Below are 27536 nucleotides of genomic sequence, written 5' to 3' on the forward strand. Positions count from 1 at the left end.
AAATGGCGCGAAATTCTAGAATTTCTAAACGCATACCTAACCTCCAAAACTCAGTTGAGACAATACTAGTACTTAGTATTTTAGACGAGTAGCGACTTGAATTGGTACTTTAAACAAACATGTCGCTTCTACATCATAGCTATTCTATTGTAATACTATCTAGGATTTAGATTACAATACTAGCATAACAAATTAAATAAATTCAGTTACATTAATATAATATGGAGGTTTACATTTATTTTTTATTACCTATGAATAAACTCAAGAATATTCGACTATTTAAAAAATCTTTCCGTGTTATCGGCCAGTAACACCGCCAGTTTATTCTGTCAGCGTGGCTGTATCCAATTAGTATTGCTATGTAATATTATCTATGGTATTGCATACAGCTATCATCATCTACGATCTCTCTAATAGTCTAATCCCTTCGCGTGTTTTTTTTTTCATTATTTGCATGATGAAACGACTCGCGTGTGTACATCTATACGAAACAAAAGACAGTCGACGCGCAGATGTTTGGATGTTTTGCTACCGTTTCCGGCTGTTTCACGGTGCGTGCACGCATCAAACAATAGTGTTTATTTGCGAAAATATGACGTGCCGATTGTTCCATTTCGGATGATTGATGTACGGGCCATTCATTTAATTGGCGTAAATGTTAGAGGTATCATTAAAGAATGATACAATAAACATTTTGTATGTTTTTGTACAAATAAATTAAACTTACTACATTTGCAACAGCGTATTGTATTTAACATTACAGTAATAGATGCAGGCTACGCGGCAAATGCCGCAGCATACGTTTAGTTACGAATAAACATACAAACATACAGTTACATTAGTATTAAATATAGTAATATTAGTGATAATAACAACCCTGGACAATTCGCGCAGCGCCATCTAGTCCGAAGCTGAAAAGAGTTTGTGTTATGGTACTAAACAACTGATACAAATACTTAAGTACAATTTGTAAATACATACGAAAAATACCCAGGCCTATATAAATAATCGTTCCCAGGTCTAATGTGTCGTGCGAGGAATCAAACCCGCGACCACCTGAAGTAAAGCGATGTGCTAAACCGCTAAGCCACCAAGGCATTGTGAAAGAGGTGTCATGTTTGATAAATTAAAATAAATTTGTTTCAGCATCTGTGGCGACGTCATCGCAGCGGCCATTCCGCGTTGGACGCAGGAGACCCGGTACCACCAGTACCACCACCAGCACCAGCACAAGCAGGACGAGCACAAGCACAGCGAGCACGAACACAAGCACGCAGCTCATAGACCTGGAGCCGGATGATGAAGAGGAAGTGTTGCAGGATGTTGATGAAAATGGTATGGTCTTTTATATAAAATAACAATAATTTTTTTATTACAAATTTAACAAACATTGTATAAGTATATAATTTAAAGATATAAGTTAAAAATATAAAAAATATTTGAACAACAAGAATTTATTTCAAACATAATTAACAGCAGTTGTATAAGTTACGTAAATTGCTAAATATATAAGTTAATAATTTACAGTTGCCAATGAATTTACAAAAAAAAAACATATTCAACGTATGCCGACAGTATGCTCTTGTGCGGCGCTGATTTTCAACAGGACATTTTTCTCCCAACTTTGAACAAATACAAATACATTAAGGCACATAGTTGAAAAAGGCTTACCTTTCGTGCTAGTTGAAAAACCGTGTTACGGGAAGCAAGAATCTGGAACCATATGAATACGGCTCATTTTTAAATGTCATATCAATTGGTCGCAACTTACATTTGAATCGTCAGCCGGCCGTACTGTTTTGAAAGTTGGCGCCCTAAATATACGATCTTTATTTTTGATGAGTATAATTTTAGTACCTACAGAGATTATATAATAAAGTAAAACAATGTGAGAGTTACGGCTACTTTATTATACTAAATTATACGTTGATTTGAACCGGCAATATTCCAATATATTATTACTTTTCTAGCTGACCCATTTTGTCTGCATTACACTTACATGACATTTATCATTATATTATTACTAGCTGTCCCGGCAAACGTTGTTTTTTACTCTAAAAATAAAAAAAAAATTTAGGGGTGGATTACCCCTAACATTTAGGGGGATGAAAAATAGATGTTGGCCGATTCTCAGACCTACTGAATACGCTCACAAAATTTCATGAGAATCGGTCAAGCCGTTTCGGAGGAATATGGCAACGAAAACTGTGACACGAGAATTTTATATATAAGATTCTTATCTAATAAAGTCCGTAAACGTAAAATTGTAAAGATGTATATATAATTTACTGTAATTTTTTTACATATAATATAGGTAGATAATATCATTTATAAATATAGAAGATATATTTATATATTTTTATATACATATATGTACATGTATAGTATACTAGTACGTGTGCTCAATATTATATTAATATATATAATATATTCAAAATTTAATACAGTACGTTGAAAAGTGTAGACATTGTTTTATACTAGCTGACCCGCGTAACTTCGTCTGTATCACACTTACTTGACATTTATCATTATATTTCTCCCAATTTTCATAATATCTTATAAAAGTATAGCCTATGTGTTATTCTGATGTATAAGCTATAATACTGTAAAGTTTCTTCACAATCCGTTCAGTAGTTTTTGCGTGAAAGAGTAACAAACATCCATCCATAGTCACAAACTTTCGCGTTTATAATATTATTAATATTGCTTTTGCTAATCAAGTTTAATATGATACTACCTATTCAACGCATTTGATACTACCGAAAGTGGCTCCTTTGTTGGTATATAAATATTTATTTCACTATGTGAACGGAAAAAAAACTAAACACCTACCGTGCAGTTTGGCGAGTTTCAGTCGAAATGATCTAGCAACTCAATTAAATTTTTTTTCATCAATCTCAGACGTATCTTTCGAATAGATCTTGCGTCTTTGGTTGGAATGTTTATCCCTATGCCAGAGATCATAGAATAATTAACCTATTTTTTAAAAATTGATTTACGATATTTCGTTATGTCCAACTGAAAATATAGGGTAATTTTTATTGACCTAAAAGGAAGACCTTAAAGTCCTTAAAGTCATTATGGTAATCATTAAGAAATACGTTTTTTCTGCAGACTACAATGATGAGTCTACACAACCAAGAATTACACAAAAATCTGCCTCCAAAGTACAGCGACGGCCACTGTTGACCCTTAAGGAAGAAGCAGGCGACCAAAACCCATCAGCCACAAACGAAGAAGAGAATAAGAGACATAGTAAGAAGTACAACAATAGTTCAAAGAAGAATCGTTTGGTACAAGCTCTAAAAGATTTGGAGAACGATGAAGTATACGAAACGACTGAGAGAAGAACCACGGTTGACATTGAAGGTATTTTTTTTAATTATTTTGTGTTTTGTAATACTACTTTAGTGGATGACGATGGAATGGTGAGTGCTATTGCGCTAATGGTATAAACTGATGATATAGGAATGAAAGATCCGATGTTTACCAAAAGTACCGCGACAGAGGGAAGTCTATCTGACTACTGATGCGAGCAAATGGCACAATACTCACTATTGCTGACCATTCCTTACCTCTACACCACTATCAGATTATTTAGATCTTCAATGATCTGCTATATTTGTATGTATAGATGTTTAAAATGAGCAGTAAAATCTTGAGTAGGATAGAAATTGCTAATGGTATTACATAAACGTAAATCTTCTCTTTTAACGATTTATTCTTCTGTATTATCCAATATTTTGCATGTGCATGAACGTATTAGGTACCAAACTTAGAAGCCTTTTGGTAATATTTGCAAAGGAATAAGAATCAATTGTTATTTTACTACAGGGCACAAGTTTCTTTCCATAAAAGAATAGCATTCCTCAAGTATAACTCCGCTGCTGTAGCGTGTTTTATTTCAATATTTTTTTCTCTTGCACCAGTGTAATGTCCATTATTCCAAACCAAAATATTTGACATAAGAATATAGCACTGAGCTCCTATAAACATGTGTTGCGATTATTGAATTTGAACTTTGGGTCAGCAATACGCACTGGTGTTTCAATCATGGACGCATGAATTATAGCCTCATTTATAGGCTACAATAATTTAAATACCATCAGATGGGCCGTATACTTGTTTGCCACCAACGTAGTATAAAAAAAAGCGATTTAGCTGCTCAGTTCCTCAGGACTTCGTGATGTGACATTTTAACTTGCTAATGCAAGTCTGGGAATGCTTATTCTGTTAGCTTAATTTGTTTTGTTATGTGTTTGGATATGTTATGTGTTAAGGTTTGTTATGTGTTGGGATTTGTTATGTGTTGAAGTTTGTTGTGTTGGGGTTTGCGGTTGCCAAATTGGAATGTTATATGTTTACCTTGCTTATTGTACAGATGAAATTGAATTTTGTGTCAAAAACACTACAAAGTCAACCAATGTTTTTTTCATGATTATGAAATTCGATTTGATTGGTTAATTCCTAATTAATTTGCTAAGGACCAATTAACCTAAACTCAAGGTTAATTAGTCCTTAGCAAATTCATTATGAATTACCCATGAAGGTTTTTATGTGAACGGTGTGACCTGACATTGTTCACAACTGTGGCACTATCCTCCACTATTACCTCTACCCTCGCAACCAGCTGTAGGGTAAATCTATTGGTAAGATGGTAAAACTTATTTAGTATTCTTAGGGAGCGATAAATTTATTTCAACAGATATCAGCCCAGAAACTGCGGTAGCCATAGCGGCGCACCAACTTCTTGCCGCACCAATACCCGTCATCCCAAACTATGATGAAGACACACAACCACACATAAAGACATCGCCAAAAACAATCACAGAATACGATTTCACGAGTCCAGAATACACAGAGACGTACACGGAGAGCAGGAAAACAGTTTATTCTGATGATTACTTGAGCACAACCGTTCTACCGACACGTGACAACGTACACACATCAACAGGTCCAGAATACAGTGTTACCGCAATAGAATTTGAAGCCCCCAAACTATCTAGAACCACAAGCTTTGCACCAATAACCACGTACAGCACAAACGCTTTCACGACAAAACTCCCGCAGCAGCTGATAAATTCCGAACCAACTATTACACATGTAGGTTTGACAGGCACTCGATTTCCGCTAGGAAAAACAAAGACCACAAGCGAGTATACAACCAAGTATGTTGACACAACCGAATATTCTGACCCCACGATCACACCCAGCACAAACTTCGCAATACCCAAGTCCACCTTTAGAACTTCGTACGTCAAAAACTCAAGAACTTCAGGTATCACGCAGCCCACAAGTTCAGACCTGCCTAGCACATCAGCAGTGCCGAAATCCTTAAACGGCAATCAAAGAACTAGACAATTTTCGAATCAGGGCGGTACTGGAGAATCTCTGACAATCAGTACGCCTACTGCAAGGTATCTCGGATCCAATCCAAAGTTGATACCTGTACCGGTTGAGGATTATGCTTTCTCCACAGATGGGTATACAGGTTTGAGTCAAGAGCCAGCGTATTTCACTAGGGAATATTTGTTGGAGTCGCCCGTCACGAAGGCATATGACGGTGAGTGAGTGTATATGGAACATGCTAACTGCTAACCTTCCAACATTCTGAATTCTGTGACAGAATGCCGTCTACCTCTACTAACTTGTATTTTAACAAACAAAAACTTCCAAACTCTTTTTAGGTACGGCCTTTCTCATGAAACTTTATCATCCTTGGGTCTACGGGCTATATTTAACGCACCTCTCACTTTCCAGCACTTTTAACTCTGGTGGCTCTAATTTTGATGAAATTATATTAATACATTTAATAAATTGGAAATTATATTACAGATGAATATCAATATCTATCGCCAGTGACAACTCAGCAGTCTATACCGAGAAAACTGCAAAGAAAGAAGATATACCGTAAGATATCGACGACGCAGCCTCCGACCACAGAAGCTTTCGTGCCCGTAGTAACGACTGCCAAACCACGAAGGGTGCAGTCCACCGCTAAACCATTCAGCAAGGTCCAAAAGACTGTTCCCAACAGGACATACAGACCGATATTGAATTATGACTATTATGATGACAGCGAGGAGAAGGTGGCTGAGAAATACGTGGAAGGGACCAAGGTCGTTCTGCACGCTAAAGGTTTGTTGAATCCTTACGATAACAAAGTCGGTAAAACTGTACTTAAATATTTTTAGTAAAATTGTTAATATATGACTAAGATTGTCCAGGAAACTATTCAATATTTATCCCATATTCCTCTCCTATGGAGATCCAAATGCGTACTAATATTTTCCAAAAATGTTTATTGATACATGAAACCGTAGCAAATAAACATACTGTATCTATAATTATAATATTATTAGTTACATACATGTTCTGTATATTTGCCTGTTTATCTAACAGAAATATGCAAATTTACCAAAAATTAACCACTATGGTTTCCTATGCGAACCATGTAGAGTTCGACCTGCCAAAGTACGAGTATATTGCTAGTAATTGGGTTGCCATCATTATTAGTAATAATCCTCTACCCTACTACTATATATTTTATGGTCTAACTACAAGTAAATTTGTATGATTTAAGTGGTTAACCCATTACTTCCCAAGCATCGATGTAATAGGATTAAGGTCTTAATATATTAAAAAAAAGTTATAATATGTATTAAAATGACGTAAATATGTATTACTACCAAAAAACAAATTTTAATAGAAAAAATATTTCAAAATACAAATTTCAATAGTAGCTATAGTATAAAAATATAGTTTGTTGTAAAAAAAAAAAATTCATGTCCTAAAAATAGGACAGTGGGAAGGAATAAGGAAGGGTTAATAAGTACCATTTAAAAAGGTATATTTTTTATTTCAGGCACAATAGAATGTCTGGACATCGGCAACTTCCCGCACCCGACTTCCTGCAAGAAGTTCATATCATGCGCACGCATGGAGAGCGGATCGCTACTCGGCTGGGAGTACGTCTGTCCCAAAGGTCTCAGCTTCGATCCCGTCGGTGGCATTTGCAACTGGTCGGCGGGACTTGGCTGTGCTGAGAAGGATGCTTGAAGTAGTATTATGGGTAACAGAACATCCTATAATAAATAAATATATTTAAACTAGAAAATTGACGATGTAATACTGAATTCTGTCACAAACTTCTAACATTAATATTAGAGGAGATATAAAACTACCATATACAGGAGTATTAGTGGGATATCCATCTGTCTGTCTGTCCTACGGTATTGTACAATATCCGAACCATATCTTTTTGGAACTCTGATGAAATGATATGATGATAGTATCACTTTAACGGAATTAGAAACATGTTAAAAAGCCGTTGTGACAGAATCTAGCATTACTGGAATTTGTGAACTACATAAAGTGACGAGTTTTTGAAATAACACGTATGAAATAATAGTCCATATCAAGTATAGATGCAAAACATAGTTATACAATGAAAATATCAAAATTTAAAGTGGAACTCAATTGAAATAGATACCTATATGTACCTAACATAGAAATTTTACAAATTATATGTTAGATGAAATAAAGATTCGTATAGGTAACACAAATTCGTAACAAGTTAAAAGAATATCTAATTCTATATCCATTTCTGTAATAGTGGATGATACTACTGAGTATAGTATACGTATCATACAGTTTCTATACTATCGTAGACATATTTTAGTTATATTTCTTTGTATTATTGACTGAAAGGAACATTTAATTTATGTATATATTGTAATTGTAAAGATGCTATTACATTATCAAATGTATAAAATCAAAAAGTATTTGTAAAGATATTGTCGCAGTTTTAATTATTACAATATATTTTATAACTTAGGTATACTGTAAAGAGAACAATATAATTTTAAATGTAGATATCATGCAATGGATTTGATAATGTAATAATCATCTAATGAATTTTACGCTTATTGAACATGTCTTCGAATCAATCTTCAATGAGTTTGTAAAATTCTTGTGTGTAGAAAGAATTAATCTAAGTCAATATTTTTTTTTTAATTCTTGAACAACATGTACGATCGAATTAACGCAGTTTTTCATGTACCTACTACAAATAAAAAGAATGTATGCTTATTACGAAAACATTTTATAATGAAATAACCATAACTATATTTTTTACTGAAATAATTGTTTTGTTTATATGTTATTTATTGTCAAACTACTTTTTTATCATTGTGCGAAAAGTGATCACAAAGCATCTATTATTTTTTTAACAGTGTGTATTTGTCTATGACATATGACACTAGAAGCCACAGTGTATAAAAAATAAGTAATAAAGTAAAGTATGGAGTGAACGCTACCTAACAAGAGAAAAAAAAGTAAGGTAGAGAATAAAAAAAAAAAAAATCAGAGTTAATGCTAAAAAATTGTGACATCAATTTATTAGCTGATTGTAAATAAACGGTCTACAAGAAATGCATTAATTCTTTACATGTTGTCTAATTTGTAATTTAAGTAAATAATCACTGCCAATTGAATACTCTTTTGATCTTTACTTTAAAAACTTCTATTTTTCTATCACTTTAATCAATATGAAATATACGTCCTTGAAAAAGGATCACAGTATATATAATTCATATTCCTTCATAACAAGTTGTCTACCCATGAAGGTAAATCAGTCTACAGCCACTAGGCACTTACCTAGCTTTGTAAGACGTGTTTCGGTTTAAAAAGGAGGTGAAATTACCGGACAAAACATCTTTGGTCTCTGGAATGGTAACGCTTGAGCAGTATTGTGGGCATCACTTCTTTTTTTTTGGACTACTCTAGTCCTGTTGGCCCCAAATGGCACTCCAAACCCGCAGAATGGCGAAGGACTTATGGAGCGACTGAAGGCCGACTACCGCTTGATGGATACGACTTTTGTCGTAATTTCGATCCCTGTTTGAATTGGACGGGGGATCGATCGGAGGAGACACGAAATTCGTAATGCTGTACATGTATATAGGCGACGGGGACGACTTACTGTCTGGTGAGCTGTTCGTTTTTTTTGCCACTCTAGTACATTAATTATCAAACTGAATAAATTGTTAGACTGTGACAGGAATCAAAATTTTATATCGAATTTGAAAGAAATTTATATTAGCAAGCACTTCTATTTAATCTATTTTTTATGTGATGAAGTTATTATTTGAAAATGTGCCTTAATTATTTTACAATTATTATAATTAAGTGAATTTATTTTTAAGGTTATTAAAAAATAATTAAAATAAAAATGTGTTTTTGTTGTACCTAGTAACTGTTGTTTCCTTTCCCAATACATATGTTTCGTAAGTCTGTATTATTTCGTCTGCAGTGCGCGCGAATTAGCGCGGGTAATGCGCACATTCGTGAGTGTTATCGCGCGTAAATGTTTCATGTCATTTCACTTTCTCTTACAATTTTATTTATATTCTATAGAGTTCATTATCCAAAGATACGTTTAAGTATTATAAATTATCCATTCTCTTTTATATATATAAGAAAAATACGTTTGTTAGTCTACCTAAAACTCGAGTACAGCCAAACAGATTTGGCTAATTTTGGTTTTCAAATATTTCTCTTCAAACTCCAAGGAAAGTATAAGTAATGAGAACATATGAATAAATTGCATGGAAAATAGTTGAAACAACAATTTTATTTTCCCATATAAACTGTTCATACCCGTCAACAGGGTGCGTTCATAAATTTATTGGGTAACTAAACTTAACACTGGATATATTGTTTAATTCTAAGAATAGTTACGAGCTGTATATGTATATAATAGTTATGAGCTCCGCCAACTCCGTTCAGTTCGAGGAGTCGGACTCTACAATACGATTCGGAAAACCTGGTTTCTAGTTTGTACAAAATCGTTTAGATATCTCACCTATTTCTGTAATCAGGTAACTCAGGTATGCAAGAGGGAAGGAGATTGTTAGTAATGGTTGTATATAACATTGATTGTATCGACTGTAAAAATTATCTACGTATTTACATCAGTTGTCTAGTACCCATAACACAAGCTCTACTTAGTTTGGGACTAGATGACGCTGTGCGAGTTATCCTGAGATATTCCTATTATTGTTTAATAATAATAGTAGTAGTACAACTATAATAATAATAATTTATTATTATTTGGCCAATCCATTTATATAAATAAGTAAATAAAAATGCATGATTAGTTTCTACATAACAACATATATTTAAAGGGTTCTCCTACTTATATTAACATAGCCAATACCAACACACGTCAACTTCATCTTGTGAGGTGTGCTGTACTCTTCCTCGTCAGACGAATCAGCTTCCTCTGCCCACTGCACGTCCAGCTTGAACATCACCCCGAAGAAGTCCTTCAGATGTCGCAATATCATCTTTGTGTATTCTGAGGGATGTCCTATCTGAAATATTATAAGCCTTAATCAAATAGATGTCTCAATAACATCTTTGTGTATTCTGAGGAATGTCCTATCTGAAATATTAACAGGTTTTAATCAACTAGATGTCTCAATAACATCTTTGTGTATTCTGAGGGATGTCCCATCTGAAATATTATCAGCCTTATTTAAATATGTCTCAATAAGATCTTTGTGTATTCTGAGGGATGTCCTATCTGAAATATTAACAGGTTTCAATGAACTAGATGTCTCAATAAGATCTTTGTGTATTCTGAGGGATGTCCTATATGAAATATTATCAGCCCTTATTAAATATGTCTCAATAAGAATTTTGTGTATTCTGAGGGATGTCCTATCTGAAATATTATCAGCCTTAATTAAATATGTCTCAATAAGATCTTTGTGTATTCTGAGGGATGTCCTATCTGAAATATAAACAGGTTTTAATCAACTAGATGTCTCAATAACATCTTTGTGTATTCTGAGGGATGTCCTAACTGAAATATTAACAGGCTGTAAAGCGATATGATAGACCGATTATAAAATATTAATATTACTCCTTCTTTAGATAATTGTTTATAAATAACTTATGGATTTATTTAATTGTACATTATATAAATACGTATTTATTTACTTTGAAGGCAAACATAAGATAAAGCAATATAATGTCTTAAAATTATAAACTTAAATTTTCACGCTTCAATCACCAACCAATCTCTATTAATAAATAGATTAATAGCGATTTTAATTTATATGGCAAAACAACGGGGTCAGCTTGTATATATATAAGATGGTACTTACAACGCACTGGCTGACGTCCTTCTGACCGAGCGCCATCCACAACGCCGCCAACCACTGGAAGGAGGAGTCCACGGTGCCTCCGCGGTGGATCTCGTCCAACAACTTGAGGGCGCATTCCCGGCCCACGTCCTCGGGAGAAAGTATCGCGTCGCTGCCACTTTCAGCTGATTGCTATAAATATAAAATCACATTTATAGATACAATGACGGTTAGATGTAGCGGTTAAGCACATCGCCTTATTTCCGATGGTCGTGGGTTCGATTCTTCGCACGGCACAAACATTTGTATTCATGAGTTTTGTACATTTGTATTCATTGTTTGTATCGGTCTGTGTGTTTTCTATATATAATATGTATGGTTCTACGAAAAAAAATCTACTTATTTTTAAATCAAAACACAAGCTTTAGCTAGCTTTACTTGGGTCTAGATGACGCTGCGTAAATTGTCCTTTGTAAATTCTCCTTAGAGTATTATTATTATTATTAATCATAAGATTTTTTTTATACTGCGTCTTTTAAAAAAGCCATTCATTTTAGTTTGCTTCGTCCTTTTTGTTTGCACGCCATTGCAACACTGTAGTCTGCATGCAAATAAATGATTATATCTACATAAATGTAGAAAACTAAACACCTAATGTATATTTTTATTTGAAATAAAAGATAATCTATAACCGTCCTAGTGAAACAATGTATTTTCACATTAATTTAATTAGGATTCATATAATCATGATTCGTTATGAGTCTCTAAAATATAAATCACAATAAAATACTAGTAGCGCAGAAATGGAGAACAGCATACGTAATCGACCGTTCAACCGCAATCAAGATCTCCTAAAGGCAATTGCTAGCCTGGTACCGTCAGTTAATTTTCACTCATATTGAATGATTGATTTAATTTTGAAATTTAAATTTAATGAAAGAAATAGGAATGCAGAAATTATGACTATATAGTAACTTTTATACAAAGATCTTATTTTAAGCCATCTATAAACTGGTATATCAATAGTTAGGTATGTCAAAACTTTGGAAAAATCTAAAAGCACATCCCCTCTCGTCTAAAAAGATTTGCCAGTCCATCTAACTAACCGTGATGAAATAAATATAAATTTTCTGCATGTTTCTGGTAATATAGAAATTGGCATCTCTGACTTGATATATTTTGAATATATAGATATGGTATATATAATTTTACGCCTAGCCGAGTTACACGAGCCACGGTCAGAAAAAATATTGATGGCTCTAAATTCGACTCAGGAATCATGATAGTCATGCTAACACTGATACTGCCTAATACTTTAGATGCTATAACGGGTATTAACAATAAATAGATTGTGACAAGATGTTTCTTGGAGAATGGCAAACATTAGTCGTAAGACAGATTCCAAAAAAGCCAGATTATTAATTATTTAAGGTCTATAAATATACCTTTCTATCCTAGTTATTGGAGAAAGTTGTGTACTCAGTTGTGGAAATGGTGTAATACCGTGAAACTAAAATGGTGGAATACCGTGATACTACACATGGTGAAATATCGTGAAACTACAAATGGTACAACACCATGAAAATACAAATGGCGTAGTAGTACCGTGAAACTACAAATGGTGGAATACTGTGAAACTATAGCTGGTGCAATACCATGAAACTACAGATGGTGGAATACCATGAAACAACAAATGGTGGAACACCATGAAAATACAAATGGTGTAATACCGTGAAACTGCAATTGGTGGAATACCGTGAAACTACAAATGGTTGATTACAGTAAAACTACAAGTGGTGGAATACCCTGAAACTATAGATGGTGCAATACCATGAAACTAATAACCTACTACACGATCTGGAGTCGGGCTTAAGAAAAGGACGAAGGTTAGGTACTATATATATAGGTATTACACTTGTGCTACTGGACTCTACTCGGGCGTTCGATTCTCTGGATATTGCTTTATTGCTGTCAAAGATGGGATATCAAGGTTTTGACAGACACCATAAAATGGTTCGACAGTTATCTTACTGGAAGGAGCAAATTTGTACAAATAAGAAGGTTGGAATGGGTCTATCGCGACTTCATCGTTGCAACCGGTATTGAGAGAAGTTCCTCAAGGATCAGTTCTAGGGCCATTGTTCATTATTTCCAGTGCCGACAATAATTGCAATTACCATGTATTTGTAGATGATTTGCAATTCTGAATGTTCTTTACACCTAATGAGATAGGTTCGGCAGTAAAAAAAATCAATGAGGGAACACTGTTGTTGAACACAACAAGCTTGACCTCATAAAATCAAAAGATATGATCTTAGGCAGCCATAATCGACAAGACAGAGGACATTGAAAAATCCTTGAATGAAAATTATGGGATCAACCGTTCAGCGAACCGCTAGAGTACATAACCTGGGGATAATAATGAACCCGAACTTAAATTTAAAGCTCATGTGATCAGTTGTCTAGACAAAGTTATTACAAACTAAAAATACTCTACAGAATGCGTGAATCATTGTTCCTATAAATGTTGTTTGTGGCCCATACCTATTACTAAGAAATTAGCTAGAACTAAGAAATTAATACAAAGCTTACAAAACGCATGTGCCCGATTCTATTTTGATGAAGGTGATTTGACCAAGGTGAGGTCTGGAAACACCATTACTTAACAATAATAATGTAATTAAGATGAACGGTACAAGAAAATTGCACTTGGCTGCATTACCGTATGATATCATTGATCGAAGCCAACCAGAATACCTTTATAAAAAGCTAATCTGGAAGCAGGACCGAAGTAAATATCCATAATGAATTACAGTTCATCCTCTGTAACCCAAGATACGGCACTGCAGCATTTTGAGGATCATTCAGATATGCCAGTACACATTGCTGGAATAACCTCCCACCTCCCATTCGCGACCTACAAACAATACATATGTTTAGAAAGCAAATGGAAAAGCATCTATTAGAGAAATAAATAAATTATTACTCATAGTGTAAAGATACTTTAGTATCTGAAATTATTAATTCTACGTTACTATTTATAATTATATTTTACAGCAGGACAAATAAATACGTGTAATATGACAAAAGCGAATATTATCTATTAGGAGAATATGAATTAGAAGCGCTTTGCGTAGCAATAAGAGGAAGCGAGACGGCTATATAACACTTGAGCTTGCAAGTTTTAACGAAGGAATAAGATGCATTGTTATAGCTTTGAAAGCCGACTATTTACAGGTAGTTAATAAAAATACTTAGTATTGTATGTACAAAAATGTTTTTAAGAAACTCTAAATTTTAATTGAATGTTTGAATGATAAACGTATCAAAAAACTTTTAAATATCCTAGAATAGAATAGAATAAGAATAGAATAGAAAATCATTTATTCAAATAAACTTACATTGAAGCACTTTTGAATAGTCATAACATTTTTTTTTTTTAATCTACCGCTCATTCGGAATGCTGTCTCATCACAAGAAGAACAAGCAAGAAACTTGTGTGTTGCTCTTTTAAATAATTTATTCTTACTTACAATTTAAGTTTAAGTGTGTGAATACAAACCACCGATTAGCACTAATTCAATTAAATACTCAAAAAGAAAAAAATATTGAATACATAACCAACTGGTTTAACAATTAATAAGAGGAAATCAGTCATAGTGATTAGAGCAGACCAGTCCCTACAAGCAGCACCCGTTCACGAGTATGACGGATGAGCCAGCCATCACTGCGCTCGACCATATTTTAGGGAGCCCAATGACCCGGCCCACCACGCCGCCACAAGTCTGGACATTTTAGTAAGCATGACTACTCAAAACACCAGACCACGTCATAGCTACTCACAATTGCCATCTGATGTTTATAGTATTCACATTTCACATAAGAATGCATGCGGCAATTAATACAAAACCCGCTACGCTTTCATATTTCTAAAATAATTGAATCAAGAAAGCAATGAGATAAACAAATTATAACGTTGTATAAACTAATTATTTACTTGATATGTTGTCTTCTATGAATTCGTCTATCCTGTAATAGGCTTTCTTACATAAAAATTGTTTAATATAAGATTTGAATTGCCTCTCTGTCAGATTTAGTGCAGATTCTGGCAGTTTATTATAAAATCTTACGCAATTACCATAGAATGAATTACTGACTTTGTGCAGGCGGCATTTAGGTAAAATTAGCTTATTTTTATTGCGTAAGTTTCTATTTGTACAGTCTTTAAGTTTTCTAAAACTGTCTAAATTCTTCCGTGTATACATGATATTCTCATAAATGTATTGTGAAGTAACGGTGAGGATATTTGAATCTTTAAAACACTGACGTAATGACTCTCTTGAACCCATACCATAAATAGAACGTATGGCTCTCTTTTGTAAAATAAATATAGTATTTATATCGGCTGCTTTACCCCATAGTAGTATACCATATGACATAATGCTATGGAAATAACTAAAGTATACAAGTTTAGCCGTCGCCACGTCTGTTAATTGCCTAATTCTTCTAATTGCATATGCAGCTGAACTGAGTCTATTGGCCAATTTTGAAATATGGGGCCCCCATTGTAATTTCGAGTCCACTGTTATACCTAAAAAAACTGTATCATTAACAAAATTTACTATTTCGTCATTAAGCAATAACTGTGTATTTATTGGTCTTACATTAGGAAGTGTAAATTTTATACACTTTGTTTTGCTGGAATTTAATAATAGGTTATTACATGTAAACCAATTTAATATAGCAGACATAGCACAATTTACATCGTCTAATTGATTAGTTTGACGTCCAATTTTAAACACTAACGAAGTATCATCCGCAAACAGCACTATATCTGCAATTTTCTCTACCATAAAGGGAAGGTCATTTATGTAAATTAAAAAGAGAAAGGGGCCTAAGATTGACCCTTGTGGAACGCCCATCCCAATATTAGCTCCCTTAGATTTTATACCGTCAATATCTACAGTTTGGACCCTATCCTCTAAATAAGTTCTCATTAATTTTAGATCATTATCTTTTATACCATAATGTTCGAGCTTGTACAAAAGTGTTTATATATAATGGCCTTCATATATCTGATGCTTTTGCTATTTTTTTCCCATGATAAATTTCCTTGGGTTTATGTATACGTGAGTATAGGAGGTGAGTGGTATCTTTTTTATGTATACGCTGGCGGCGGGTATCCAAGGCTAGCATGGTGCACTCGCCTGCGCTAAAGGTACGCTATACATTGACTAGGTACCAGTGAAGCATGACAGGATGAGCAAGAAGAGAAATCAGTTAGCTCATCGCAAACTCGTTAGGAATAAACTAGCGATGGTGCCCAGCAATAACCGCGTGACGGTTGACCTGACGTGGTGCATTGCTAACAATGTGATCACTAATCTTCATCACTAACAATCTCTCCCCCGGTGAACGGTGCACAAGCTTCAAAGCAAGATTGAAAAAATAATTTTAACCCCTATTAAAAAAATCCCTTTCGATATGCGAGACTTGTTTCCAAAGGGCCAACAAACGATATCCTTGTGAAGAGCTTAAATCGATTGAACGGTTTTTTCGGGTATTGGATAAAACATATGGCATTTTACCCACTTGATGGCAGTTTGGCATTATTTTATTATTTTTTACCATCTCTATTACTAAAAGCCAATATTTAGTGTAAAACATAGTATGTTTCAAATAAATACACCGTCAGGACAGTACTTTCAGACGTGGAAGTCACATAGTATATTTACACTTAGTATATTTGAATACAAAGTGACAGTGGCAGGACCTCGACGAGAATGGTCACCTTTATTAATTTAGCTTGTTACGATATACATTTCTGTAGCTTCATATGTATTATCTGGCAATTAGGGTTTGATATTCAAATTTCAAATTTAAAAATAATTTATTCATGTAGGACATTTTAACCACTTATGAACGACAAATTTTTATGTTATAAATTTTTCCCTACCGTCCAGTTCAGTATATACATAGATCCATTTGAGAAGAACTGGCAAGAAACTCAATTGAATTACTCAGTTTGATTAATTTAGTTTATTATACTATATTTACATTTCTGGAGTGTCAGATGTCAAGTTTTTAGTGTTGGACAGATTAGACCTGACCATTTTTCTGTTAGTAAACCAACATTATAAGGGTCAAAATGGGTTATAGCAGATACTTACAGATTCAGCACAGTAAACGGTTTTGTCATTGGTCTCTGCCACAAGACTGATTCCGTAGCCGGGACTACTCCCAGCGTTGGGACCTTGACACTGATCCGTGTTAATATAGACATCTGGCAGAAACTTCAACATGACCTGAAATAAGAGAATTTTTATATTGCAGAGAGATAATAATAACAGATGTTAATAATTTGCAACTGATTTCAAAGTCTATTTAAAATAATATCTCCATAATGTAACATTTCATTAATCTAACATTTCGTTACATATGCATGTCAAAAATTTTTATCATCATCCCTTCCACCCTCGGCTACCTAATTAGGGAGAAACTCTAAGGAAACTTAAAAGGAACATTGTTGAAGCCGATACAGTTAAGCGTGAAGTGGTGAAATATTCAGTAATGAAAAACGATTGAAGTTTACAGCTGTCCGTGTCGCTTGCGCATATATACGCGTGGATGCGTTCGCCTGCGATGCGAGGGAAGTGATAACTGCTATAGGTGTCGCTATTTACGCACAAGCGGTGGGATCAATTTCATTACCAAATAAGTAGGTATACAGGTATGTAACATTAAATTTTACATATACACCCTACAAACAAACAATATATTTTAACAGTGAAGTATCAATTTATACATATATATAGTAAAAGGTAAGTATGGATTTATATATACGTTATGGTTATTTCTATATGTTTTATGTGTTTTTCTATATGTTTTTTATTTTTATTAATATTTTAGTTTTATTTTACAGGTCCGGTTTGCAGTCGCGAGGCACGTCGGCTGCAATTGTATTCTCGGGGCTATAGGCTGCAGTCCAAAAAGCCCTTACCGCCGTAGACCGCCCCTGTATACTGATATACTGACCCCTTTAGCGGCGTCAACGACTCTGTTAGCCATGGTGGGTGATACGCGCAGAGCGTACACTACCCCACGAATGCGCTGCACGAGCCCCCATTCCTTCCAGTGCAGTGGCCGGAGGTGGCGCTGCACGGGACACTTGAATACAACCTCGCCACCGCCCAAAGGAGGCGCACCTGTAAAGGATAAATAATAATAATAGCTTTTAATACTGTTAATTTTTAAGTTTTCTTTTTTTTTTACTATACATATATTTTGCTGTGTTCTTGATAGTTTATAATTCATTCATTGTTTTTTTTCTTTCTGAAAAAGGATATCTATATATTAATATTTTTTGTTTTGTATTGTTTATGTAGAGGAATGCAGAATGCTATATTTTTTTTAAATTATGCATAAAAAATACATTAAATCAATTAAAAAAACATGTGCTTGACACACAGGCTATACTCTGTAGTTTATTGTTAAAGTTTGTGGTCTAATTAAAAATAGATTAATATTGTTTTTCTCTAATATTATTTGTCTAGTCATTTTTTATTATTATAGCTGTAAACTTCCATATAACACATATTTTTCTAACTATCTAATGTTGTTTTTTTTCTTATTATGTTGCCTCCCTTGGGTAAAAGCCCCATCCATGTTCTGCCAACTCTCTATATCCATGGCAGTTTGCATCAAGTCTTTTCGAGCATTATTTTTTATGTCACCAAACCATCTCTTTTTCTGCCTCTCTTCTTTTGTCAGTTGGGCCCTATAGTCTTACTGAATATTAAATTAATTACAGTCCTTCTACCACTGGGCGATAACTATTTTTTTTTGTATTGTGCACCAGCCTATTTTTATGGTTGGTGACCATATACATACCTCTCCTGACAACCTTAAGGTCCAGTCCATCATCTACTAAAATGAATTTCAGTAATATGGGCAGCGCTGCAGCCTTCAGTTTGTCGACAGACACATCCAGTTCACTGTGGGTCACTCCTTGTAGCACAGCATTCAATGGCTCCTTACAGAATGGACCCAGGGCAAGGAGAACCTCTAAGTAATATCCTGAAATTACAAATAGATTATTTATACAATTTTTTCAGACATAAATGTATAAATGGCGGACTTAATGCCTGATGGCAATCTCTACCAGTCATACGTCTCACTGATCATCAGAGATAATAAGGCACTCTTTAATAATTAATATAAAAATAAATAAATACAGAAAAATTATATATATGATGAGGATATATATATGATTACATAAATAAACAAAATATATATATATATATACATAACATTAGAGTGTCTGTTTGTAATTTTGAAATAATCGTTTTTTACTACCTACATATGAATATAAATACAGTACACAGACCAAAATAATATTTTTTACAATTTTTGTCTGTCTATTTGTTCCCGCTAATCTCTGAAATGGCTGGACGTATTTTGAAAGGACTTTTTTTGGCAGGTAGCTGATGTAATAAGGAGTAACTTAGGCTACTTTTATTCTAGAAAAAATATTTTATTTTGTAATATAAAGTTAAATTCCACGCGGGACATAGGCTACTTTTTAATGCGAAAAAAGGGTTGTAAGGGGATATGCAAGGTCGTATAGAAACTTATGTTGTTACACATAAGTTTCCATACATATACATTTAAATGCGGTGGTACCGCGCATGCGAAGTTGCGCGCGCTACTGATTTTTGTCAATCTGTCTGTCTAATAATATAATAATATATATAATAATAAGATATATACATATAATATAATCTTATATATAAAATTCTCGTGTCATTCCCATACTCCTCGACCGATTCTCATGAAATTTTGTGAGCGTATTGAGTAGGTCTGAGAATCGGCCAACATCTATTCTTCATCCCCCTAAATGTTAGGGGTAGTTCACACCAAAATTTTTTTTTTATTTTAAGACAAAACAATGTTTGCCGGAACAGCTAGTAATATTATAAAGCTAAAGACTTTGCTTGTTTTTTTTTAATTAGCAGACTGATGATATAAAAGGATATGAATGTACTTTATTAAAACTCAAACAAAAGTTGCAATATAAAAGTTATTTACATTTGACAAAACATAAAGCTCCACAAAACAAGACATTTAAAATGGTGAATGATACCTATATTGCAAACCAATAATTAACGGAAAGATGAGGGTAGGCTGTTCGCACATTGAAATCAAATTCAAATTTTAATTTAATTGAATTCAGAGTAGCCTTATTCCCAGCCACATAGAATTCAAATATACCCAGCAAAATGTGAGCCAAATATTAAAGGTTGCGTGCGCAATTACGTCGTTGATATTGACAACCTGTGGCATTGTTAAAAACACAAACAAGAAGTCTTTGTTTTGAATAAGATTATGGTTGCCTTCTAGGCTTTAATTATTATTAATAATAAATAATAATATAGCCCTATATTCTCAACTTTACTAATTTTATTTTTATCTCTCATTTCAGTATGCCTTTTGGCATAGGCCTCCTTTATTATTATTTAATTAAAAAAAATAATCGAAATACTAACCTATGCCTCTCTGTGTGCAGCAAGTATGGGTAACATGACCACCAATCAAAATACCGGGCTGGAAGAACAAGGTAGTACCAGTCTCGCCGAGCTCCACCTTCGTGCCATTCGTAATCTTATCCAGCAGCCGTATCAAATTCACTTCATAATCTTTTAAACCTGGATCGGTCTCTTTATTCCGAATGCCTTCTATCTTAACAGATCGTCCGCTCAATGTTGATAGCAGTAGTCTCATCCGCAAATAATTACTGCCTCGGTAACAGAAGACATCATCGATTATGATTGGCGGCATTTTCGCGAAATTGCCTTTACTTTTATGTACGATGCACTTGCCTTGTGGCTTCAGGAATTGTTTGAATGAAAATAAAAATTTACACAAATAACCATTTATCACAATCAAAACACACGTGCTCTGTACGAAGAACGATTCAGTAATAATTATTCATGGGCGATTATATGCATGTTGATATTTTATTGATTTCAGCATTTTGGTCAAAGCCACATGATTGGTTATAGCAAAATATGACATGCGCACACCCTATTGCCCCTTTCAACCACTCCCTCCGATAGGAAATTGATTTTCTGTATTCTAGACTTCTAGTCTCACCTATACCTATCTGTAACCTAGTACATGCTTTGCTCTCTGTGTACAATTTTTTTTTTAATAATGCTTTACATGTCCATGGATACAAGTCCTTCAGTCGAATACATTTTTTTTATAATGAATTCAGTGTTGCCAATTGTTACAAAAAAATATGCTTTTTAATGTGAAACAAAACGTTATTAAATTTTAAATCTTGAATAATTACCAAAAGTTAATTTATTTTTTGGTATAGTCAATTATGTTATTGAATAAAATTTATATCTTGGTTCTTAACCGATCCTTCAGGTAGTGCGGCTAAGGCAATTTGCTCACTGGTGAGGGAACCTAGTAATGAATTTTAGGATACAATACGAGAGGCATGTAATTTTATTTTTACAAAAGTTCTTAACTTTTGTAAATATAGATAAATTCTTGGTCTTCGTCGACAGTTGATTGTTCGAAAGATTTCCAACATTAAATATTTCGTTATATATATTATGCTATTAGTTAATGTTTTATTAAATAATTACAATTATATGAAAAAAAATATGCGTTATGCAAAATATTGCTATTTTTTATTTGAAACATCATTTTTTCTTTATGTCATTGTCATTAGTGTTGTTCAATCAACAAAGATTAAATTACAGCAACTAATGTTTAATTATTAAGTAACAATTTAAAAATTAAAAACAATACAGTTTAATAATTAAATTCCTTATGTAAAGTTATGAATTGTTTGTTCCGAATGACATTTCAATGTCTATAATCTGTGGTTAGTCGTTTCACTTTTTTTTTTTTTTTGGTTCGGGTTTCCCTTTTTAGAGAAAGGCAAAAGGACTCAGCCCATACAGCCAAGTCGTTTCACTAAAATATACATAGTCATATTAGCATCTGTCAGTGGCATTAGACAGTTGTCGTTTGTTTGTTTGGTAGTCTGGTAAATTTTATTTATTTTTTGTCACTTTTGTCAGTCTTGTGAGTCTTGTCTTCCTGTGGTTAAGTTTCTTTGTATCAGTTGTCGAAATCACATTTTTATAGAACTGTTTAGAATTAATTCAGATTTATAATTTCAATAACATCAATTACATATGCTATTATAATATCAACGTAATGAAAGTTACGATCGGAGATGTGGTGTTGCCCGGTGACTTTTCAGAAGAAATTGAAGCTGCAGGTGGAAAAGGCAAAATAATCCTAGGACCCGGCTTGCGGAAAGAAATCAAAAAGGTATATGTCACCAAGGCCGGAGTCCTTAGGAAACGTGCACCCAATACATTTTGGGTGGACAGCTATCAGAAACGATACGTGCCCTCTAGAGGTGAAAACGTGATTGGTGTTGTTGTGCAGAAAGCCGGCGACATTTTCCGCGTAGACATCGGAAGCAGTTGTAATGCCTCTCTTTCTTACCTCTCCTTCGAGAATGCAACGAAGAAGAACAGACCAGAAGTTCAAGTGGGGGATGTATTATACGCAAAAATGCTTGTGGCTAGTAAAGACATGGAACCAGAAATAGTATGTGTAGACTCACATGGCAAGAAAGGTCGGTTAGGTGTTCTGAATGAAGGATTTGTCTTCAGATGCTCTTTGAATCTGGTTAGAAAGATATTAAACCCTAATTGTAAATTAATAGAGTCTATGAAGAATGAATGGCCATTTGAACTGGCCGCGGGAATGAATGGGAGAATATGGATCAGAGCTAACTCCATGAGGGAGACCATAGCTGTAGGAAATGCTATTTTAGCATCAGAGTACTTGAGTAATGATGAAATTAAAAGTATGTGCATAAATATAGCATCTATATTAGCTGGACATGTGTCATAGCACAATATTAGTAACTGGATTTATAAAATATCAGCAATAAATATAATTGTTGATAATTTTAGTTGTTTTTTTTTTATGGATCATTATGAAATGGTGTCCCCCATTTAATATTCAGTCATCTAATTTCCAGGACTTAAAATATATAATTCAGGAGGGACTGGAAGTGTATTGACTTAATAAAATACATTGGGAAGGTGATATTACTACTATTGCATACTAACATCCTTGCAACAGCACTATGTGACCCATTGAACCGAAGGCTTAAAAGACATCATGCCTGGGATTTGTACATTAATGTGAAAAAACAGTCATTTAGATAGTTAGTACTCTCCCATCACTTCCAGTTCTCTCCCATCAATTATTAATATATAACATCATATAACAACAAATCTGGTAGACTTGAACCGATTGCAAGATATGGATATGAAATAAAAATAAAATTGTGTAGGGAATCGTCAGTAATGTAGAGCAATGACCCTATTAAAATACTATGTCATCTTGACCTCCCTGGTTACTTGTAAGAAATGTGTGGTGCATGGCAACCTCAATTTCAAATTATTTAAGCCACCAAGCAGCTTGCTTTGTGAGCTGTTGCAGTTGTAGCATGAGATTAATCAGTGAAATTATATGATAAGATGTATGACATCATAGTCCACTGGAATGGTAACACAGGTCCCACATGATATCCTTGTTGACATGACACACCATGAATGACAGTTCATGTTCATGTTACTTCTGGGAAGGGGGGGGGGGAGAGGATTGTTAGTAATGTGGACTAATAACCACATTGCTACTCATGTACTGTCAGGTAGACCACCACATGGTTTTCCCTGACCAAGTGATTGAAACCATTGTGATAAATTCATGGTGAATTTACCACGATGGGCTAACTGACGTAACCTCACGTTCATCTTATCATCCTCCACTGGTGCCCCGCTGGCATATACCATTAGCGCAGACAGGTGCAACATTATATCATCATCTATAAGAAAAAGAAATGTAATGACGTTACCACTCAACATTAGGTGGGCCATTAGCTTCTTTGCCATTCAAATTACTATACTATATTGTATATTCACTACCAACAATTATTCTTTGCACTATCCATAGTTGACTGGTAGATAAAACTGATAATGGTGTTAAGTCCGACATATGTACTTTAAATCTTGTCAAAATAAAAATATCAATATTTTTACAATGTGTAATTAGGGTAAATAACTTACATGTTGAAGTGCTGCTGTAAATAGATGGTATAAATAACAAAGAAAGGTATAACAATGATGGGATTTATTTTGGCAAATGCAACTAACCTAATCATTTCGAAATCTCAATACATATGTAAAACTACAACTGACTGCATTCCAATTTTAATCTGTACCTATTGATAATTGAATAAATATATTATATGTTACAATCGACCAAGCCGTGCCACAAACACTCACTATATATACATATTATTGTGGCGATGTTGATTACTTCAGCGAGTTTCATTAATTTACAACAACTATCACTTTAATAGGAGTTGAGTGACCAGAATAATGTCTCTTCATTATGTTTAATTATATTTAATAATAATTTAGTAAGTAAATTATAAAGTAATCCGATAATCACATTATTACAAAATTAATGTTATTTTATTTTTAGTTAACGACGCACAACTGTATACCGAGCGTGAATTTAGAAATGAAAGAATGCTAGAACGGATTTTAATGCAATTTTCAGCAGTAGATAGTAATTCAAGATGAAGGTTTATATGTATAATACATGTACACCCATACAAAAACAGTATAGATAGCTAGTATAAATTTTAAAATGTTAATTTATTTTAGTAATTATTGCAATTATTGTATATTATTCATATATACAATGTTCTTATAAGAACCGTTTTAACCATATTAAATATATATATAATTGGATATGTGATTTTATACATACATTACAGTTAAAGTTAAATAAACAGATTGTGTATTATGTACTTTAGTGTGATATGATACTATATTGCAATTCTCTCATTCCTAACACCACGCTCCCATCAACTGTGTCCGCAGTTCAAAATCAGCCTAGTTCTAACATTAAGCCTCTTTACAAACATTATAGAAAGTGGTAACTTTAAAAGAGTATATAAACAAATGTACTTTAGTATGAAATAGTAACGATCAAAGTTTAAAAACTTCAACAACCTACCAAAAGGAATGTTTTTATTTATTTACAAATTGTATAAAACAATGCATGAAATTGAGCCATTCCTGCTGGCGTCCCTCATTATTGGTCTTTGGATCGCTAATTACATATTTATATGTTTAGTGAAATAATTTTAAATTATAGATTCGCAACTGGAAAATGACTCGAGTAGTTATTAAAAGTGTCAATCCTTAAACCTATTATTAAGACCGAAGTATTCAGGATTTGGGCGCACTGCCACTTAGGAGTTCTTATTACGAATACCTTTTTCTTATGAAATCTTTCAATTAAGAATGGATTACCATTTGTTATAACAAATTATCGTAATAAATAATTATTTTATTCGCTGTTTTTTAAAATTAGATAAATACTAATCGTATCACACGATATTTTTTCATCTATATACATTCATAAAACATTACTGTGTCTGATATTAATTAGTATCAACATAGTATTGTGAGATTTTTTGTATTATTTATAATAAACTGTGGATATTAGCTACAATAAACCATTTCCAATCTTATAAATGTAAAAGTACATACGTACCCGAATCAAAGCATTAAGCATTTTTATAATATATGCTCATTTCATTTACCAAGTCCACAATTTCATAAAAATTTTATCATTTTAAGCAATTTGATTTAACAATATTCGTTTTTGAAATTTTTAACTATGAACAAAGAACATATTAATTAATTAATTAATGTACGAATTAAACATATTATTCTGTAATATAAAAAGATTTACATTATAATATATGTTCCAGACATACTGGCCATATAGTTTTATACTTCATATTTACATTGTATTTCTGTTAAGAGTTTTATTATATATTTTTGTATAACGAACTCAGTCTAATAAAGAATTTCGACCGACAACAATATTGTACATATGTATTTACTTCAAATACTATAATAATGAGTTAAAAGATTGGAAATGTTTATTTTTATATTATTTTCATAATAAATTACTAACAGATGAGTCCAATTAAAGTTCAGTGCGCCCTATCTAGACTCAATCACAGCAAAATTTCGTAACACTGTACATTATTTACATTATCAACAAAGCAGTCAACTTTTCACATTTTAAAAATACGAAAATATAATTTATAATCTATCGATTAATCGGAGATCAGGGCTTACTTACAATAGTTAATATTAACACAATTTACAAAAGTTTCACATATCTATAATGTCATACTAAGTAGCGAATACCCGTTCGTTATATTAATAAATATAACAGTAAAATTTATAAATTAATTATTGCATAAAGTGGGAAGACAAGATCGTCAATTTTTACATAACTTAAATAATAAAACATACACTATACTTTCAATCGTCTGGAATCAAAATATTCGAACAAAAATCATATATATTTACAAAAAAAAAACTGTCAATATTGCCCTCCCATTTTAACTAGTGATATTTCGACAGGTTCCCACTATAACGCTGTGTAGTGAGAAATTCAAAATATTCAAATTCGTTATCGAATAAATACGTACTGCCGTACAAGTAACACCTATATGTTAATACCTTTCAACCTGTAAGGTTTGTTGGCAAGTAATTTGTTTATTGAGCATATTTCTTGTCTTTCTGCTAATACATAGATAGGTTTACGTAAAACTGAAAAAAGTCCGTGTCTGAAGTGTACGAAGATAGTCTAAGGTTTCACATATTCGCCATCGAGAAACATAACTGAATTTATCATATTACGCTTTGGTGTAATATCAAAATTCAGTTCATAAACAACCACACTATATTTTATTTCCTGTATAAATTCTATGCATACAGAAATGTGATCTTGTAATCAACTATGATCTTTGGCTGTATGCGAGTGATTCCTTTACTTTGTTCAATTATAATAATTATAATGAGTCAAAGGAAACAAGTCTATAGTGACTGAGGAGCTACTAGGGCCGCACGCAGAGTGCGCCAGCTAGCCGTTCTCAGAAGACGGAGTCCGCCGAGCGAGACAGATGCACGGGGTGCGAGGGAGAACGTGCTAGTCGCTTCCGCGGCAGTTTCTGCAGTGTGACCAAGAGACTCGGGAAATCCGGCCGCTCACTCGCCCGATATGACCAACACAGCATCAGGATGTCCTTTTCATATAAAAAACATACATTGTAAATAATAATTAAAAATATCCATACTGTATTATAGAGAGTATAAATAGTATAAAAATTGCACCCCTTTTTACGATGCTGCGCGAACGTAGGTTTATGAAATTTCATACACTTATAGTTTACAAAGAGGG

At 33.5% G+C, this 27536-nt stretch overlaps 4 protein-coding genes across 4 annotated transcripts in view; 2 read left to right on the forward strand and 2 right to left on the reverse strand.

The window, feature by feature from the left end:
* The window catches only part of LOC131846831 (mucin-2), a 155188-nt gene extending 146178 nt beyond the window's left edge, over window positions 1–9010 (forward strand). The window contains exons 21-25 of the mRNA XM_059196250.1: window positions 1147–1335; window positions 3115–3369; window positions 4706–5563; window positions 5836–6138; window positions 6866–9010. Coding sequence (XP_059052233.1) covers window positions 1147–1335; window positions 3115–3369; window positions 4706–5563; window positions 5836–6138; window positions 6866–7059 — 1799 coding nt within the window. The 3' untranslated portion in view covers window positions 7060–9010. The remainder of the gene's footprint in view (window positions 1–1146; window positions 1336–3114; window positions 3370–4705; window positions 5564–5835; window positions 6139–6865) is intronic.
* Window positions 9011–10138: 1128 nt separating this feature from the next.
* LOC131846788 (probable RNA 3'-terminal phosphate cyclase-like protein) lies at window positions 10139–21338 on the reverse strand. Its single transcript, XM_059196185.1, has 6 exons — window positions 20699–21338; window positions 19044–19229; window positions 18189–18358; window positions 17324–17458; window positions 11175–11345; window positions 10139–10376 (listed from the first exon to the last, which is right to left on the reverse strand). The coding sequence occupies exons 1-6, from the start codon at window positions 20988–20990 to the stop codon at window positions 10182–10184; spliced, it is 1149 nt and encodes a 382-aa protein (XP_059052168.1). The 5' UTR covers window positions 20991–21338; the 3' UTR covers window positions 10139–10181.
* Window positions 21339–22207: 869 nt separating this feature from the next.
* On the forward strand, window positions 22208–24946 carry LOC131846763 (exosome complex component RRP40). Its single transcript, XM_059196156.1, has one exon. The coding sequence runs from the start codon at window positions 22392–22394 to the stop codon at window positions 23100–23102; it is 711 nt and encodes a 236-aa protein (XP_059052139.1). The 5' UTR covers window positions 22208–22391; the 3' UTR covers window positions 23103–24946.
* A 1139-nt stretch (window positions 24947–26085) lies between these two features.
* LOC131846853 (kinase suppressor of Ras 2) overlaps window positions 26086–27536 on the reverse strand; it is a 32895-nt gene continuing 31444 nt past the window's right edge. Inside the window, exon 37 of the mRNA XM_059196272.1 lies at window positions 26086–27381. Within this exon, the coding sequence (XP_059052255.1) occupies window positions 27229–27381 (153 nt within the window). The 3' untranslated portion in view covers window positions 26086–27228. The remainder of the gene's footprint in view (window positions 27382–27536) is intronic.

This window comes from Achroia grisella, unplaced genomic scaffold (assembly GCF_030625045.1).
Source record: "Achroia grisella isolate CSIRO2021 unplaced genomic scaffold, CSIRO_AGI_Agris_v1 utg512, whole genome shotgun sequence".
NCBI classification, from domain to species: domain Eukaryota; kingdom Metazoa; phylum Arthropoda; class Insecta; order Lepidoptera; family Pyralidae; genus Achroia; species Achroia grisella.

Bases quoted from the DNA above. Each gene is read 5' to 3' on its own strand.
- LOC131846763 (XM_059196156.1), top strand. From the start codon at position 22,392: ATGAAAGTTACGATCGGAGATGTGGTGTTGCCCGGTGACTTTTCAGAA.
- LOC131846788 (XM_059196185.1), bottom strand. From the start codon at position 20,990: ATGCCGCCAATCATAATCGATGATGTCTTCTGTTACCGAGGCAGTAAT. The intron at 19,230-20,698 runs GTTAGTATTTCG...TTGTAATTTCAG, and splicing joins CTGCACACAGAGAGGCATAG to GATATTACTTAGAGGTTCTC. The intron at 10,377-11,174 runs GTAAGTACCATC...ATAATATTTCAG, and splicing joins AGGACGTCAGCCAGTGCGTT to ATAGGACATCCCTCAGAATA.